Source organism: Martes martes, assembly GCF_963455335.1.
Source record: "Martes martes genome assembly, chromosome: 8".
NCBI lineage: Eukaryota > Metazoa > Chordata > Mammalia > Carnivora > Mustelidae > Martes > Martes martes.
The window spans coordinates 19,840,043-19,860,027 of NC_137895.1; the positions used below are offsets into that span (position 1 = coordinate 19,840,043).

The window sequence follows — 19,985 nt, forward strand, 5'->3', positions numbered from 1 at the left end:
TTTAAAAATACTTCTTGTATTACGTGTGGTTCCCTTCCCCATTCTTGGAACACTGGAATGTTTTTAGTATCTCTGTATCTGATAACAATAAAACTTGTAATAAAATTAATACTAAATGATGATGAAATGAGTATCTTACTGCTATAGTGGATCCATTCTTCCCAACACCACCATGGAGGATAACATGGAAATAATTTGAACAGGAAAATATTGCTCCACCTACTACTCCAAGAACTGGAAAGATCTTCAATTTTATTTCTAGAATGGGTATCTTTAGGGGTAGAGGAAAGAAATAAATCATTAAGAAAATAAGAATTTCTTTTCCTATTAAGTAGTAAAGAAACATTATAATATGGCCCTATATGATAAGCTATCCTTTTTCTTATAATCAAATCTTAACTCCTGGATGTAGCCTACAGTGGTAACTTTTCTTTTAATGGTTTTATTCATTAAGTGAAAAATGAATCCACCAAATTCAGGGAAGTCTACATAACTGTGATGAAATATTTAATCTCATAAACCTTCATCTGACTTAAACATGAAAAAGGATAGTTCCCTTGAATTTAGTACCTCTAAAAGGCTGCATCACAGGAAAAGTCAGACACCATGATCTGCATCATGAATGTGACAAATATCACAATGTGTGTGCATGCAAGAATTTTGTGTAGTTAATATCCAGGATTAAATCTCTAGCAATATATTTACCTGTTGGTCAATTTGCTCTTCAAGAAAACTTCCCGAGGCAGCAAAGGATTTAAAACACAGTAATAATAAGTTGCCAAAAGCTATAGGCTAATGCACTTTGAAAACAGGCTATGAAATATTTTACCGACATTTGTGGAAACCACAGATTAACAAATTTAGAAAATCTACATCTAAAATGATATTCTTGTTGGTAAGAATAAGCAGGTGTGCTTTCCTCTTATGGTATTACCAAAACATTGAATGAAATGATTTTAAGATTAAATTCTTTCCCATTATAAATAAATCAATTAAATTTAAGACAACAACATCTGACTTAATAACCTAACTGCCTCTAGGTCAACATTCACCTTTTATGGGAACCAGCTGAGCAGCTAACATAAAAGACACATCATATCCCTCTAGTGTACTTTAGAGGCCTACAGTAGCATATCTTTGATTCTATTATTCTTCTAGGATGAGAAGGAATATGAATGGCTCAGGAAATGTACCACTACTTAAAAATATGCTTCAAGTCTGAGCCAGTGACATGAACTGTAATTGGTAATTCTGAAACTATACCACAGAGAAATTTTACTATTTTTTAATAGACTTAATGTTTAGAGCAATTTTGGATTCATGAAAAAATTGTATGGAAAATACATAAAACTCCCTATATATACTCCCTGCCTCCTCCCCCCAATGCCTTCCCCCGCCATCAACATGTCCCACCAGAATGTTACATTTGTTGTAATACATGAACCTACACCAATATATCATTATTAATATCACCCAAAAGCTATAGTTCACATTACAGCTTACTCTTGGTGATACATACTTTCTATGAGTTTAGACAAATGCATAATGACAAGTAGCCACCATTACAGTATATCATACAGAATAGTTTCACTGCCCTAAAAATACCCTGGGCTTTGTCTATTATTCCTCCTTTCCCCATAACCTTTGGTAACTGCTGATCTTTTTACTGTCTCCATTATTTTGCCTTTTCCAGAATGTCATGTAGTTGGAATCATATAATGTATGTAGTCGCCTTTTCAAATTGGTTTCTTTCACTAAGTAATATGCATTTAAGGTCCTTCCATGTCTTTTCATGTCTTGATAGTGCTTTCTTTTCAACATTGAATAATATTACATTGCCTGCATGTAACATAATTTATCCATTCACCTACTGAAGGACATCTTGGTTGCTTCCAAGTTTTGGCAATTATGAATAAAGCCGCTGTAAACATCCGAGTTCAGGTTTTTGTGTGGACATAAGTTTTCCGCTTATATGGGTAAATATCAAGGAGCACGGTCGCTGGATCCTATGGTAAGAGTATGTTTAGTTTTGTATCTCTTACTATTTTTACTGGAGGTATATATCTGAGTGATTAAAAACACAGAGTCTGGAATCTGTCTTCTTAATTCCAGTACTTACTAGCTATGTGTCCTTGGACAAATTACTTTATTATTCTAAGACTTACTTATAAAACACAATAATGATAGTATCTATTTCATAGTATTGTTCTGAGGGTCAGATAAAACAGTGAAGGTAAACTGTGGGAACATAAGGTGTTCGTTCAATAAATGTTAGTTGTTGGCTGTTGATATTATCCTTATTATTCTTATACCTATGGGCAGGAGGTTGTGAGTCAGGAAGTGTTATGGACTTGGGTCACAGAGACAGAATAATTTATTTCTTCATAAATTCTCTTTCTATGCAAAGCATGGATTTGTAACAGTGGTCTCCCAAGAATTAACTTTTATCAGAATGCTGAGGCCAATGAGGCAGAAAATAAAAACACTCCTTAATATGGGCAACTTTACCTCATAGTAGATTATAGAAAAATGCAAATTATTAACTTTTCTTTCCTAATATTGAGGGACAAGTTTCAAAAATAAAATATTTTACTGAATTTACTTTTTTATATATCTATTTTATGAGATAAATTTTGGCCTGGAAAAGGTAGTTCAACTAGTGTGTCAAAATTTTGTATTAGGGTAATGGGGTCATTTTCTTCTATGTGGTAATATAATCATGCATAGGGGAAAGTGCCAAAATAAGGTATATAAGATAGTAAAATTATCAAATGAAGAAAAAAGGTTAAGAAGTGGTATGATCATTAAAAACAATGCCAAGAATTTCTGAAGAAAATTAACAATGCATTTTTTCCTAAATATTTGTTAAGTACTTAAATGTAAATTTAAATATTCAGATTTACCGTATAGTCCCACATTGCTGCTCCTCCAAATGTAGACAACACGAAGACCATCACTAAAGCTAACTGAATTTCAGTTACATCCACTCTAAATTAAAGAAAGGACAAAGAATAGCAAAGGTATTTGTAAATAAAATTCATGAATGTGAAAGTCAGTTAACCATAGGTTAAATATCAAAGATAGAAGAATCTCTTTAGGCTTAGCTTATTTTACCTTTTGTTCCATCACTGAATTATCAATTTACACGATTAAGTGAAAAGCCCACTGAACAACATGTGCTCACATAGAGGTAAACATTAGGATATGCATAGGTTGGGGTGGGGAGTAAGCTTGTACAGCATGTATAAAATTGCTGAGAGCAGTTATCATTGAGATTACAGAAGGATTTTACTTTCTACTTTATGTACTTCTGTAAAGTTTGAATTTTTAAATAACAATCATGTATTACTCTTGTAGTGAGGAAAAATTATAATAATATAAAAACAACCAGATGACTTAAGACAAATTGAAAACATTCCCAAGTGAATTTCACTTGAAGAGTAGGAAAAGTTAAAACAGCTTTCTTTATTAGGTTCCTAACAGTCACTACAGGTTTTTGGTTTCCAAAGACATTTTTCCCCTAATATATGAACATACTCAAGTTCATTTTTTAAAAAACCCACTAAAACAACATCAGTCTCCAGTCTGCATTGCCTGAAGCTATCCACTGACGAGTCTATCTCCTCTGCTCCATACACAGGCTAACTGAAAAGTAGTCCATATTTGTAATTTTCTCTTCTTATTATTTGCTGCTTAATCCACTGTAGTCTGGTCTTTGGCCCCATTCTACTAAAATTGCTTAAGGTAAACAATGACTTTCAATCTATCAAATCTATGGGATATATTTCAGTTAATACTTTGGTTAACTTCTCTGCAATACTTAAAATGCTGATCATTCCCTCTTTCTTAAAATGTTTTGCTACGTTCTTATTTATTCCATGCTCTCTCCTGATTCACGTACCTTACTGGAAGCTCTTCTCAGGCTCCCTCCTAGGCTGCTGCTTCTTCCACATCTTAAATGCTACTACTTCCAGAATTCCATCGTTTCTCCTTTTAGATTTTCTGAACAATTCTATCTAAGACTACCATCTGTAGGCTAAGGACATCAAAATCCCTATCTCCAAATCCACATCTTTTTTTCCTGCTGAGCTCTAGATTTTTTATGTCTATCTACTTTACATCTCTGCGTGGATACCCTGGAGTCTTTGGATGCTAGAGGAATACTTACTGCTCTGCAAATACAAGATATGCAGCAATTATATGACAAAATAAAACCAGACAGGGAATAAAAGACTTCTAGACTAAATTACTTTGGGGGCAGTTAGTAGGAGGTGAACTGAACATTAACCCACAAATAAAAAGAAAATATAAAAAATGATACCCAATATTTGTAAGACCAGTGACAAGCAAACCAAGGCCTCCAGCAGGAAGTTAGTTGAAAAAAGTAAACATAATAATATAACAAGTAGTACTTTGTAGAGAAAAAGGAAGAAAGGTGTAACATTTACTGAACATCTATTATGAGTCTAATCAGCTATAAATTATTCCAGTAAATTTTTTGGAGAGGGAAACTTAAATGATGTTCCATGCCTACACTGGAACAGCTGAATATTGCCACAGGAAAATGCCTCAGAGCCAGCATTCTTCCTACCACACTTATGAGTCATTATCAGAGTTTTGTGCTCTTTTTCCAGTAGCAAAAGTAGAATTATATTTAATTACCCATAATTTTTCTAGGTTATGACTAGTGACCAGTAGCAACTAGGAAAGCTGGTAGGAAACAGAACAAGCTTTCTCTCAATGAACTAAGTGACCCAAAAGAGGATTGAGGTAGGAACCTTGGTTTCACATATGCATCGTTCATACCATAGATTTTATATTATTTTATTTTTTTTAAGATTTTATTTATTTATTTGACAGACAGCGATCACAAGTAGGCAGAGAAGCAGGCAGAGAGAGAGGAGGAAGCAGGCTCCCGTGAGCAGAGAGCCCCATGCGGGGCTTGATCCCAGGACCCTGAGATCACGCCCCAAGCCAAAGGGAGAGGCTTTAACCTACTGAGCCACCCTGGCGCCCCCATACCATAGATTTTAAATTAAACTCAAATATTCATTCTGCCTCTCTGCCTTTTAAGGATAAACTAAATAAATGATGATTCTTGAGTCTGAAAAAAAAAAAAGCTGAAAGGATATCATATAAAAGAATAGAATCACTCACCAAGTACTCAAACATTTGAGCTATGAAGAAACAGTTGAAGCTTGAAAAATATAGTAGACAAAAGAATATTCTGTATAACAACTTACAGACTTAGAGAACTCAATAACAGGTCCAAGTTTTTAAAGTTTGGATCCAAAAAAGACTTTAAAGTATACTGGGGATATTGTTCAAATAAATCCTTAATCCCCAAACTGTTTTCATGGAGGACAATCTACAACAGTGTTATTCAAAGTGTGGTACAGGGTTTGTAACCAGTTTGCAATGAGATAGGTACAGATATTGAGAGTAAGCATTTCAAAACTTTTATGATAATTTGACAGAGTAATTTTGTATTTGCTGAATTAAATGAAATATTGAGGACTGTGTTTTGTAAGTTGATTTTTGTTTTTAAACCACACGTTATTAGTCCACCATGGATTAAGGGTAGGGGCAGAAACTCATCCTTGACCATAAGGTTTTTTGAGAAATGAACTTAATATCATATGGAAATTCTCATACTTTTGAAATAAAAGAAAATTAACACCAAGTCTAAATGTTCACATGTAACAAAACAGCACAGAATACAAGTAAACACTGGATTTGGTTTAGGTTTTAAAATTAAGCTTTAAGCGGGTTGCTTGGCTGGCTCAGTTGTTAAGCGTCTGTCTCCAGCTCAGGGCATGGTCTCAGGGTCCTGAGATCGAGCCCCACATCGAGCCCCATATTGGGCTCCCTGCTCAGAAGCCTGCTTCTCTCTCTCTCACTCCCCCTGCTTGTGTTCCCTCTCTCACTGTGTCTCTCTGTCAAATAAATAAAATCTTAAAAAAAAAAATTAAGCTTTAAGCATTGCTCTATAAAATTGCACAAGGTACTTGCTACAGGACAGCAAACATGCTATAAATAAGATATGCCTTATCCCACATGGCAAACATTAACATAGAGACAGATTTTAACTATAATCCTATATTGTGCCTAAAGAAAATACTAATTCATGTGTCACTGATTAGTAAAAAGTTGGAAATTATAGTTAAAAATACTTATTAATATTTTATAGTTTAAATGATCTAATTCAAGGTAACAAATTCATATTTGCGCTGAAATCCACATATTTTCAAAAGATAAACATATAATAATGAAAATATCCACAAATAAAATAGAACAGTATTTCTGCTTCTCTTTTGTACTACTCCAATAATATAAATACTATAAAAATTAAGCCTCTCAATAGATGAACATATAAAGAAGATACATCTCACAAACAGGCGCACACGCATGTGCAAGTGCACGCACACACACACGGCTGTCACTCAGCCATAAAAAAGAACAAAATCTTGCCATTTGTAACAACATGGGTAGAGCTAGAGGGTAAAATGCTAAGAGAAAGAGGTGAGTCAAAGAAAGACACATACCACAGGATTTCACTCATATGTGTAATTTAAGAAATAAAACAAACAAACAAAGTAAAAAAGAGACAAACCAAAAAATGGGCTTTTAATTAAAGAGAACAAACTGATGGTTACCAGAAGGAAGGTGGATTGGGGGATGGGTAAAATAGCTGATGAGATTAAGAGTACAGCTATGATGATGAGCACAGACTAGTGTGAAGAACTGTTGAATCACTATATTGTACACCTGAACTAATATAACACTATATGTTAACGATACAGGAATTAAAAGTCTGAAAAAATTTAGCCCCTCAAAAAGTGATAAATTTTCAGGAAATCCATCCCAGCCAACAGACAATTGATACTGACACAGTCTGTTAAGTTTTGCCAAAGGCATGGTTGATGTCCTATATGTAGATCCTTCTTGTAATGTTAAACTGAACCATCAATCTACCTACTCAATGCTCCATGACATTTTTACTTTGACAAAGTAAAAAAATATACTAGTTAGGATCTCTGCCATTCAGTGTTACTATTTAATTTAATTAATTAATTTGGGGGCAAGAGAATCTTAAGCAGGCTCCACACCCAGCATGGAGCTCATGCAGGGCTCAATCTCACCAACAGGAGACCTTGACCAGAGCCAAAATCAAGAGTTAGACGTGGAAGCTTAACTGACTGAGCCACCCAGGCACCCCACAGTGTTAGTATTTTAAAAGGCTGCCCAGCCCCAGCACTGCAGGATCTCCTCCTGCCCCTATGTGCTGGGGCCCCAATCACAATAGTCATTTTCCTAATGTTCTCAGTACTTTCTTTCCTCATGCTTCTTCTCCCTATGGTGCTTCTACTCCAATTTGTCTGGCATAGTCCATTCACAAGAAACTCATCTTTGTATCTCCAGTTCTAGGCACACATTAGGCTCTCAATCAACAGCAAATGAGTGTAAAATTTACAGCTAGGCCAGGGTGAACGAATTCATTTTAGAAAGATTTTTAATGAAGTTAGAAGCCAAAAAGGTAAAATGTTAGTCATTAAGTAGTGACGACAATAATAACTAACCAGAACACTGCATTATTATATTACTCTAGTTTATCATAGCAAGTTCAGCAAATTAAAAAGCACTAGATTTTGTAAAGCTACTTTTCTATTTTAGCATATCTCAATTTATAAATAGATACAGATTCTAACCTTCACATAGTTGCCTTGAATTTTAAGGCAGGCTTTTTGACACTTGGGCTCTTGATCAGCAGATAAGGAATCAGCTAGACTCACATTTTCCATAAAAGCTTTCTTAAGCTAATTCAGACTACAGAACCCTTCCCCTTACTTAGGATTTCTTCAGTGCTTAAGGAAACCTAGAGCAAGTTATTTTACACTTGGTGATGAACTATATTAACAGTGTCACAGAAGTATTATCTCATCCCTTTAATACAGTATACCAAAAAATCCCTAAAACAGGAATTTTTAAAGACTGCGTTTTTGTATCCTTCTACAGAATCTAATACATTGCTGATCTAATAGAACTGAACAGCAGTCACTAAGAGTATGGGGTTTGGAATCAAACAGACTTGAGTTTTAACCCTGGCTCTACACTTGTTAGCAGTACAAGAAAGTTATAGAATCTCTGCTTCATTTGTACAGAGGAGGTTAATTGAGGAAAAAATGAGATAATGCATGTAAAGTACTTAGTATAGTGCCTGCAACAAGCAAGTGCACTAGATGGTAGCTGCAATTATCCCATAATTTAGAATCAATGTGATGTGTTGCCTAAGGCTTTCCCTCTGTTACATGATCCACAGATTTGAGCTTCTCTCATTTTTATCATCATCAGAGGTTTTGGGTTTGTTTTTTGTTGTTGTTGGGTTTTTTGGGGTTTTTTTCAGAGCTGTTTCTCCTATGTAGCAATAAAAGAGGGGCCAAAAAGAATCAGTAGACATGGGAAGGCAGAGCTGAGAAGGAGCCAATGGCAGATAGTTCCTAAAGGATCAGGCAGAGAAGGAGCTAATGGGAAACAGGCAGAGTACTGGGCTCCTGCTTCATGCACTACTTCCTGGTGTCAGAGGCTTATCATCTAATGTTTAGCTCTAACATTTTCAAGGTATTTTTACATTATCTCATCAATGCTTACCACAACTGAAGAGTCTCACAATTACCTGTTGATGGTGACTGTTGTAACACGTGGCCCCTTTTTGGGCACTGAAGATTTGACCAAAAAGGACCTTTAGATTCTGTATTTCATTATTTTATTATATAAATCAAATGGTGTTTACTTAGTTACTGCATATTCTTTTTCTACATTATCCAGGCCCCTTATTTTTCTCTTTCTCCTGTATAATGTAAGCTTGGGTTAGTAAGTTATTAAAGTGGAAAAAGGGGTAAAAAATAAAATTATCATCAAATATGTAACTATTTATGATGCAGAATACCTAACAAGACTTAATGTGTAGCATTTATGGATGTGCCAATAAATTAAAAGATAATTTAAATTCCTGATTGAAGTTTTGTCCTCCTTATGGATAAGTAAAATTTAAGATTGTGAAAATAAACTGAATTATATTTTAAAATGTACAACTTAAAAAACATACTTACTTTCCAAACCTCAACACGCCTGAAACGTAAGTCTGCCAATGAGCACAATAAAACATGAACATCCCAATAAAAGAGCAGAAAAACAACCAGTCAGGATGAGTTCCTAAGCGCACAGCAATTGAAGCTCCAACTGCCATAAATACTGAAAGAAACAAGGTTTAAGAACCATTAAGAATTAAAAATAATTAATGAAATAATTGCCATGTACTATTTAGAAATACAATTTTTTAAAATGTAACCTTGGCATTACAATAAGGTACACTAAAGAAAATTAATTTTTGAACATACTTGCAAAATACACTGTGCAAATTTGCTCCCAAGTGTACACTTACCACCAAAACTGACCATTCAAACAGCTCAGTCCATTTTTAGTTTTTGAGCCATCAGCAAAAAAAGAAAGAAAAAGAAAAAGAAAACCTTCATTAACTTACCTGTGGAAAGAGAGTCACAACCATGGTCAAAAAGTTCCCCTAAAGGGGAACAAGAATTTGTTCTTCTGGCTTGTTTCCCATCAATAGCATCCAGTGACTGGTAGATAAAGAGTCCCAGTGCACATAAAAGGTATGTCCAGTATGGTGCCTAAAAATAAACGTAAATAATAAATACCTTAAATGACAACAAGCTAGCTTCTCTTTGAAAATAGTTCAAACTAAGCCAATTGACACATTTTCTTGTGTTCTCATCTTACATCACCTCAGAGTGTTATAAAAAACATTCATAACCCTCCTTTTACAGATGAGAACTAAATTGAGAAATCAAATGAACTATTCTAAGTCATGTGGATAGAGGGACAAAGAAGCCCATACTGTGAGAAACACAAAAATTAAATGAGCAAGGATCAGGACACTGATTTTAGTTCCTAATCCACAGCTCTTTCAATATATTACTTACATATGGCACTAGATTTGAAATTATTCAGTAAGATTTTGCTATGAAAAATATCTTAAAGACAAATCACAGAACTCTGCTTCCGTTCACGATGGAGTATCAGGGAACTGGATCTATTCTCCCACCTTATGTAACCAGAAAAGCAGTAAAATAAATGAAGTAAGTTTTCAGACACTGCAGGCAGTGAAGCACTGTGATCCCTGACACAGGGAAACATGAGGTGAGCCCTGTAACTACTCCAGCTTAGGATCTACAGGCAGACCACAGCATAGGAATGGGGAACCTGAACAGAGCCCAGTGATCTTGCTATGATGAGGAGAAGCATAGCAGAATTCAGAAAGGTCAAAGCAGCTAGAATTTGTGGAGCACAGTACCAGAGAAAAGAGGAACACAAGATCTACAGAAGGGTACCTTTGAGTCTTTGGCTGAGAAGTGACCTGTGCCTGAATGAAATAAAACTATCAACCAAGGCCAGGGAAAGAAACATTGAACAGCACAAGGCTGCATAATTCTTGAAGGCCACATAAAGCTGGGAATTTTTCATGTTCCCACCAGGCACAGCAGAAAGACTTTGTAATACCTAGGACATTGGGTAGGGTTAACAGAAACGTATTGCCTTAGCAGTGGCGAGAAATTAGCCCAAGTCAAACGCCTCTTGGTAGAGTCCTAACAGACATAAAGTCCAGCCTCAAAAGAACCCAACTGGTCCTATTTAACTCAACTATAGCCAGTACAAAGTACAATTATCTTAAAGGGATTAAAAAAAATCTAGTACCCAAAGATATAAAATTCAGAATGTCTGGTATCTAATCAAAAATTACTAGTCATGCAAAGAGGCAGGAGGGTATGTTTTACAACTAGAAGTAAAAATGGTCAATACAATCAGACCCAGGAAATGACAGAAAGATGGAATTAGATGGAATTAGATGAGGCCGTTAAAAGTTATTATAAATATGCTTCACATGTCCAAGAAGGTGAAAGAAAACATAAAAGACTCAAGTGAAACCCATTAATATTAAAAACAGTATTTGAAATGTAAAATATACTACATAGAATTGGACAATGCAGAAGAAAAGATCAATGAACTTGGAGACTACTAATGGAAACTATCTAAAATGATGCAAAGAAAGAAAAAAGACTACCAATAATTGATCTGGGTATCACTGACTGGTGGGACAACAGAAGCAGTCTAACATTTTTATTGGAGTCTCGGGGAAGAGAAGAGACAGTTGAACATAAAAAATATAAGAAATAATGGCTGAAAGATTTCCAAATTTGATGAAATTTATAAACTTGCATATCCAAGAAGCTCAAACACCAACCAGAATAAATATTTTTTTAAAACCCACCAAGGCACATCATAATCAGAAACCGGAGAAAAACAGAAACGTTATATAAGGAAGTGTAAATACTGACAGAAGAAATAGTTTGTAAACTTGAAGACAGGTGAACAGAAATGATGCAATTTGAACAAGACAGAGAAAAAGAGATTTTAAAATGACCACTCTTTTCTTCAAGCACTTTATGAATATACTCTTCTTCCTCAGGGACCTATGTGATGGTAGGAATGGTCAACCCAGATTTCTATGTGTTAGAGAGGAAGTACAGCAATATTATTAAGAAGTAGGGTTTTGAAGTTAGATCTTGTTTGAGTCCTTGACTCTGTCATTTAATAGCCAAATAACCTTGGGCAAGTCACTCAACCTCTCTAAACCGTGGTTACGCACCTGTAGGATATGAATACTCGCAGTTCTATCAGATGAAAAAATTCTAAGATAGCTCTTTACACAGAGCCCGGCACATAGTAAGAGCTCAGTAAAGGTTAGCTATTCTCACTAAGATGTTTTGTATACTTTCAGTGGCAAATAATTTTTAAAATACCAATCTATGTATGGTTTATGGAGGAATTCTACAAATATCCCATCAACCTGCTATCTTGTTCCTCAACCTTTCTAAGTAAATAGAAGTTTACTCTGAACTAACTTTAATAAAAACTTCATTTTTAAATATTAGATGCCCAGTATTAATGATGACACTATTAATTGCTTAAAAGGGCTTACTGAGTCTCTTCCACTTAAAAGATAAGCAGCATAAGTTAGAAATAATTGAAGAAGGGAAGCAACCTGAGTTATGAATATGCATATTAAAATACCACAGTCAAAGAAACAATAAGCACTGGTGAGGATTTGGGGAAGAAGGAACACTTGTGCACTGCGGGTAGGAATGCAAACTGGTGCAGCCGCAACGGCAAACAGTCTGGAGGTTCCTCAGAAAATTAAAAATAGAACTACTCTAAGGCCCAGTAATCACACTACTGGGTATTTAACCAAAGAATATGAAAACACTAATTTTAAAGTATATATGCACCCCTATGTTACTGCAGCATTATTTACAATAGCCAAATTATGGAAGCAGCCCAAGTGTCCTTCGGTAGATGAATGAATAAAGAAGATGTGGCACATATGTACAGCCATAAAAAGAATGAAAATCTTGCCTTTAGCAACAACATGTATGGAACCAGAGAGTATAATGCTAAGTGAAATAATCTGAGAAAGACAAATACCATATGATCTCACTCATATGTGGAATTTAAGAAACAAAATAAATGAACAAGGGAAAAAAAAGAGACAACCCCCAAAATGGACTCTAAACTATGGAGAACAAACAGAGGGTTACCAGAGGGGAGGGGGTTGGGGAGATGCGTGAAATAGGTGACGGGGCTGAAGGACGACTCTTGTGATGAGCACTGAATAAGGTATAGAACTGAATCATTTTATCATATACCTGAAACTAATACACAAATGTATGTTAACTATGTTGGAATTAAAATGAAAACTTAGTAAAAAATTAAAAACTTAAACACTACATTCAATTCTGATTAGCACGTTTTTAAAGGCTTATCTGCAAACTATGAAACAATTAGGAAGGGGCTAAAAAAACAGAATTGGTAAATCCTTACAGCAGTACAAAAGTGGAAAAAGCAAAACAAAACAAACCATCTGTGTTTTTCCTAGAATCTTTCTTGAAAGAATACCAAAGTGTTTTGCATAGAACAATCCCGGTGACTCTTTTCAAACTAGTAAATTCTTAACTATTTTTTCCTACTAGGAAAAATTATATTGTTTTAATTTTGATAACCAAAGGAAAGCAAAGTTACATTTCAAATCTATGTAAAATTGGAAACTGAAGTTATTAAAATTTCTAGAAGGACATAAAGTCACTTTTCTGATCTATTTTCCACCAAGTACCTTCCCCCTACATGACAGACTTCTAAAGAACATCATCTACCTGACAGGTATTCCATTTCTCCCTTCTATGCACAGAACCTTCTTATACTGAAACACTGGAGCCAAGGTCCATGTTAAAAGCTTAATTCTGACCTCTGATTTGGTAGACTGGCAGCAGGCAAGTTCAAAGGTCAAAGTGTTAATGGAAATCCATACTGAGATAAATTTGGTCACTCCTGGACACCACAGTTGAAGGTGGACTCTGCCCATCATTTGGAAAAAGGAAAGGAAGACTGGTTCACTAGTTTAAAACTACATCATTGCGCTACTAGAGTTAAGATTTAGCGCTTAAACGGGCAAAGAATGCAGGGGAATTTGAATAAGGAAATGAGAGAGGAGGTCTCAGCCTAAATGAAGGTTGAGGCCTGGAAAACATGAGATTTACTCATGAGTCAGTGACCAGATCCCTGTTGCAGGATCAGAACATCAACAGTAGTCAGATTGGAAAGGCAGTAACATTATCTTAAACAGTACAACAAAGGGCATTTTCCAGCACTGTTTTATTTCATACAGCAATCCACAGAGACAGGGCAGTTATCATGTTCTTTATATTAAAGTCAAAAGTAAAACTTAGAGAGGGCTGATCACATCCCATCCAGTGGCCAGACTGGGCCTGGGAATCAGACCCGGGTCTTCTGCCCTGCCCTAGGATAAGGGCTCCATCAGACCACAGGCTGCAGAGACCTGAATTCTTACTTCACAGCCTACTTATTCCTTCAGACCTGCTGAGAAGCACTCTCCTGCTCACACAATCCAATTTCAAGTGTAATGAGCCCGAGGAAACGGCTGGGAGCCACTGATGCTTGCCTCCTTTTAAACCCAGGAAGGCACACTAGTCCCCAGTACCTGGTTCATTCGTTTCCAGTCTTCCCAATGCCACAAAGGTCAAACCTATCTTTCCTTTCCCCTGATGTCATACCTCCAACCCCACCTGAAGAAAGCTATTAAATAGCCTGCAAATTGTCATCTTCTTTCCTAACCTGTTATCTCTGCAAAACTGACTCCAGGTTGGAGATCCACTGGCCAGGAACCACAGGACCCTTCCTTCCAGAAGTCTTCCCAAAACAGGTTTAATTACAAGAAGAGACTCCGGGTTGAAGGAGGATCTACAAAAGCCACCCCAACTCATTTCATCTTTTCATGTGAACTTACTTTCAAAAATTTTCAACATAAGCATGGAACAGTCAGGCCTGGATTACTCATTATAAAGTCACAAGCAATTTATCAAAATACTACTATAGAAGGAACCTAAAAAAGTAGAACTTTTCCAAGTAATATTAGATTCCTAACATTTAAAGTTTTTAAATTATGTAATTTTCATAGTATCTACTGTATCTTTTAGAATCAGAATTTAAAGAATATGCCATAGGAAGCTTTTCAGGTCAACCATCAAGACGTACATCAATCTTGATGACATGGTATTCAATTATGTGGCTACATCACAATTAAGTGATAACTTCACTAATGATGAATCTTGCATTATTTGATGAAAAATTATTATGTAAGTTTATTCTAGAAAATAAAATTATTACTAAGAATCAATCATAATCCCCAGTCATTTTTTAAGATTTTATTTATTTATTTGACAGAGATCACAAATAGGCAGAGAGGCAGGCAGAGAGAGGAGGAAGCAGGCTCCCCGCAGAGCAGAGAGCCCGATGCGGGGCTCGATCCCAGGACCCTGAGATCATGACCTGAGCCGAAGGCAGAGGCTTTAACCCACTGAGTCACCCAGGTGCCCCTACCCCCAGTCATTTTTTAAAAAACACTAATAAATTTAAATTGCTTTTCAGTTACACCACTAACAAAGAGCTATATAAAAATAAGTCTTAGGGAAATTTTACTTTTTCAGTTACCTGAATTATAGGTTGCTATTATTCATTTTATATTAGAGAAACCAGAGCTCTGAACCAGACCATATGGCAATTGTTCTCATTACAAATAACTGGGTCAGAGAGAACACTCACATACAAACCAATTACTTATCTTCTTTTTTATAAGTGGGTCTGAATGAGCACACATACATCAGGAAAAGGAAGAAAAGACTTAGAAAGTGATCAGTAAGCACATCTCTGCTCACTGGACAAACTTCATTTACAAGCCTGGACCTTAAAATACTCAATTTTCTGGAACACATATTTACGTCTCATGTAAATGAAAATGTTAGACTAGAGAGTCTCCAAGGTCCCATCTTTCATATTAGAATATAATTCTCTCATGGGTATGAGGCATGTTGTCTGTTTTTAAAATCTGCTGTACATACCATAGAAGCTAAATTACTAGATGATCTAATTGTTCCTTATCAGGTAAAACGGCTTCCAAAGGGAAAAATTTATGCCCTGGGTTGTTCCTGCAGAGTGGTTAGAAGTGTGCAATCTGGGATGCCCGGCTGGCTCAGCTGGTTAAGGGTCTGCCTTCGGCTCAGGATCTAGTCCTGCACTCTGGGATCCCTGCTCGACAGGGACTCTGCTTCTCCCTCTGCCTGTTTCTCTCATGAATAAATAAAATCTGGGGAAAAAAAAAAAAGTGCGCAGTCTGGACTCTACCTGCACCCAGATCCTTGCTTTCATCACTACCTGAGTATGGATGACTTAACCTCCCAGTGCCTCAGTCTCCCTTTATCAAACATGCAAATAATCACTGCTCCTGTCTCACTGTGAAAATCAAAGTATTGTATGGAAAGTGTTGAGAAAAGTGCCTGGCATATGGAAGGAATTCACTAAGTTTGTTGTTATTATTGTTATTACTGATATAAGACAATTTTAGGTGATTCATGGGTCAACTTTTTATTTTAATAATTATGTCTTTATTTTAATATGTTTTGGAAATATTCTAACATATTTAAAAGAGAGCTAGCATAAGCTAGCATAGTTATCACATCTATGATTTTATAGATATTAAGGCTGAGAATGAGTCCACATCTTTAAAAAGAAAGAGATTTAAAGTTGATGTAAAGAAAAATTGTAAATAAAAAATAGTATATGTAAGTTATATACAAAAGTAGAAATCTTCCCAAATTAAAATATAGGAAATACTGGAACTATATTAATGCCTATTTATATAAATTTTTATACTTAAAAAAAATTATCTCTTTGCTTTAAATGGCCTTGGGTATGAGTTGACACACATGCAAAAAGTATTATACAACCAGTAACAGTTGGGTCAGCTGCTAACAGGGAGACTTAATTATCCAAACAGCAACTGACTTCTCTCTCCATAAAAACAGAAAGTGCATTTATAAGAGGGAAGAAAGAAAATTAGAAGACGGATAATGCCTATGTGAAAAAACGTAATGCTATGTGGTTTAAAAAGTGGATTTTTAAAAGAAAATTCATGGCATTTCTAACAGACCATGAATCTGATACTGGTCTAGCCCTGTGGTATGATTAAGAGGTTGCTGACTACACGCCTGTCGCTGATGGGGCACTTCCTTGTTTACGGAGGGAGGGCCCCACCGGAGGCCTGAAAGGCTCCAAGAGTAGCGGGTGGTCCGGAAGGGTAAGATCATTCTCTGTCTCCAATCAGGAAAGGGCCTGGGGATAATCTGGTTTCAACTCAGACGTTCAGGTTTCAGGTCTGGTTACCCGCCAGCTTTTGAGAAGAGCATACCCATTTTCGGGAAATGAAGCAGGTTACAAGCAGGCAGCTTCTAGAAACGCAGTCTGACCAGCAATTTAGGCCCAGCAGGGCTCTCTCCGACTTTAGAAATCCGTACTCTGAAAGGTAGCTTGCTTTCTTTTTATATTTTCGGGAATAGTCCTTTTTCCCCCTCTTTTTTTGAAACCTTTAGTACTTACTAGAGTTCTTATTGAAAACGCCAGTCTCTCACTGTGCCCAGGGAAACAGGAAGGCAGAGGAGTATGAAGAGAATCCCTAGGCCAGATGGATGCTTTCACAGCTGTTCTCTTTAATGTTGCAAAACCCAAGTGGTCAGAGCCTAGGCCCAGGTCAAAAGTCTAAGGAGGAATAGCTTATATAATAAAGTATAGGAAAACCATAGGAATCAAAGAGGCAGGCCCCAAAGCAATTACCCGCAGAAGCTCCTTCCAGCCAAGGCTGGGAATATGGTGAGGCCAGTGAGCCACGCGGGGTTTGTACAGAAATTGAGGCTGTATTTACCCTCAGGGTCAGGGTCCTTCAGGTGCCTCCTTAAGGTACCTCCTTAAGTCCCAAGGCCTAAGTGACTGCTTGCCTCATTTTAGTCCCTTCCCTGCCCCGCCTTCTCAAATTTCCACCTCCGGAAAGGAGATGGACCTTATATTTTGTTTTATTAAGACAGACCACTCCCTAACAAGAGTCCCGCCTTAATAAATGATGCCTGATAAGTTACTGATCTGGTTAAAAGAAAAAATAGATGGAGATAGGTAATAAAAAAGGAAATACAGGGGCGCCTGGGTGGCTCGGTGGGTTAAAGCCTCTGCCTTCGGCTCAGGTCATGATCCCGGGGTCCTGGGATCACCCGGAATCAGGCTCTCTGCTCCTCGGGGAGCCTGCTTCCTCCTCTCTCTCTGCCTGCCTCTCTGCCTACTTGTGATCTCTGTCTGTCAAATAAATAAATAAATAAATAAATAAATAAATCTTAAAAAAAAAAAAAAAGGAAATACAATATTTTGAAGAAACCAAACCCAAGGAGAACAATCTGAGTAGTAATCTAAAGATTATTGCCTTTTCTTATTATTCCCCAGCAAATAACCCTTTACTTTATAGTGCAAAGGCAACTATAATCTGAATCATTTTGACAGGGAACAAACCATTTCTTAAGGCCTTTCTGACTTCCTCAGAAAAACGTCCTTTTTGGTACAACTTTCTATCATCATTAACAAAATAAATATATTAATGCCCTCTGACCTGACCCTATACTAGGCATCTATTTGCTCTAACCAATGATACTGATGTGTCATTAGCCTGGAGCCTAAAGAATTAGACTGAATCACTGAGTTTTCTTAAATACAAATTTAGGAATTGCATTAACTAAGCTCTAAAGTCCTTCAAACTGTTTAAGTCTGTGATTCTATTTCAGGATTAGGCAGCAAGGAATTGGGGGGGGGGGTGCAGTCAAGGACTCCATACAGAGTAGCATTCAGATAGAACTGCTTCATCCAGGTGAGGAGTGGGACAATTCAGTTCCACTTTTCTCAAGCAGCCCTAACTCTTGCTTACTCTCCTTAAAATCCTCAGGCCAAACAACTGATACTTATTTTAATCCAAGACCAGCTTAAATTGATAAGGGTGCAAAAACATCATCTTCCAAGATGCCATTTCATTCATGCAGACAATAATTTAGTGAATATTTACTAAGCCTCTGTGTTATGCAAAGTGCTGTGCAGTACAGATTGTACAAATTGGCAATCTTTCTCTGAACTTAAAAGCTGGTAGACTGTCCTGCTCAGTAAGGACACACATAACCAAAATAAAATGGAGAAGTTCCCCAGAAGACCTAAAAAGCCCCAAGGCTGAAGCATAGTGTTCTGGCTTGGAATCCTGGTCTCCAGGTAAAGCTACCTAACCTGAAGAGGTTAATTTCTCTTCAGTTTCCTAATCTATAAAATGGGGATAACAATACTATCACTTCATAAAGTTGTTTAGAGGATGAAATGACACAACAGGCTAAAGCACCTTCAAATAATGCCTGGTACACAGTTAATACCCAGTAAATGTTAATTGATACTGTTATTTTTACTGGAGTTTTAGAGGACAGACTCTGGAGAAGGAAGAAGAATTTTACAAGGAAGTCGTTAGAACTGGGCATTGAGAGATGGAAGCAGGACAGGAGGAAGGAAGGAGAAGGAAAAAAGAGAGGGACGAAAAGACATCCTTGCTATATAGCAAGTAGTTCAGTTTGGCTGGAGTGAAAAGTTCCTTAAAAAAAGCAGCATGACACGCAGTTCAAAACACCATTGTAGAAAAGAAGAAGAAAAAGGAACACCCACTGTAGAACTTAATATAAATCATTTAATTTTTTTCTATTAAGTTCCATTCATCCCCATTTATGTCCTAGAAGTTAAAACAGTAGTTTAAAAAATAGATCGTGTTATTATTAATATAGATATATAATCAGCATTGCATACATGTCATCCTATATGGGTACAGAAGCCTAAACATCTAAATCCAAAAACCTTATGTATTTTTCCTCTTTCTGGAAGCAATCTGTCAAGTTTGAAAAGCACAAGAGTTCTTAAGTCTAAGAATCAGAAAACAGATCCTAATCCGGGTTAAAAATCACTTAACCCTTCAGACCTCAATTTCCTCTTAATAAAAACATATATACTACTATTACTTCAGGATGGATGGATAGAAATAATACTAAAATGGTGGAAAGGCCAATCTAGGAAGGGAAAAAACTTGCCAGCCTCCTTGGGTAGATACAAAACACAAAGGCAACAATGGATGTGAAAGCACTTTACATACCTGATTAAATCTTATATAAAACACAAGGAATTTTTCCTGCATACAACATAGACAAAGGCAGAAACTCTGGACCAGAAGGTGGTGATGTGTTGAAAATATATACATAGGCTTTGGGGTCAGATTGACTTAGATCTGAATCCTGTCATCAGGTCCTGTCATTTACTAGCTCTGTGACTTGAAAGCAAAGCATCTTGAACTATCATTACTTCTTTCCTGCGAGTACTGGGATTTTATCAAACTGGCAACGTGAATCCTGTAATGAAGGGCTTGTCCCCTCAGCTGCAGCCACTTA

At 36.5% G+C, this 19,985-nt stretch overlaps 1 protein-coding gene across 2 annotated transcripts in view; it reads right to left on the minus strand.

The window, feature by feature from the left end:
• Positions 1–19,985, minus strand: part of CHPT1 (choline phosphotransferase 1) — a 31,834-nt gene that overhangs the window by 9,435 nt on the left and 2,414 nt on the right. For both annotated transcript variants that reach the window (XR_013967267.1, XM_080811276.1), the window contains exons 2-5: positions 9,542–9,689; positions 9,111–9,252; positions 2,904–2,988; positions 140–271 (exon numbers count right to left, since the gene is read on the minus strand). Coding sequence is in view for 1 of the 2 variants with exons in the window: in XM_080811276.1 (XP_080667402.1) it covers positions 140–271; positions 2,904–2,988; positions 9,111–9,252; positions 9,542–9,689 (507 nt within the window). In the remaining variant the exon portion in view is untranslated. The remainder of the gene's footprint in view (positions 1–139; positions 272–2,903; positions 2,989–9,110; positions 9,253–9,541; positions 9,690–19,985) is intronic.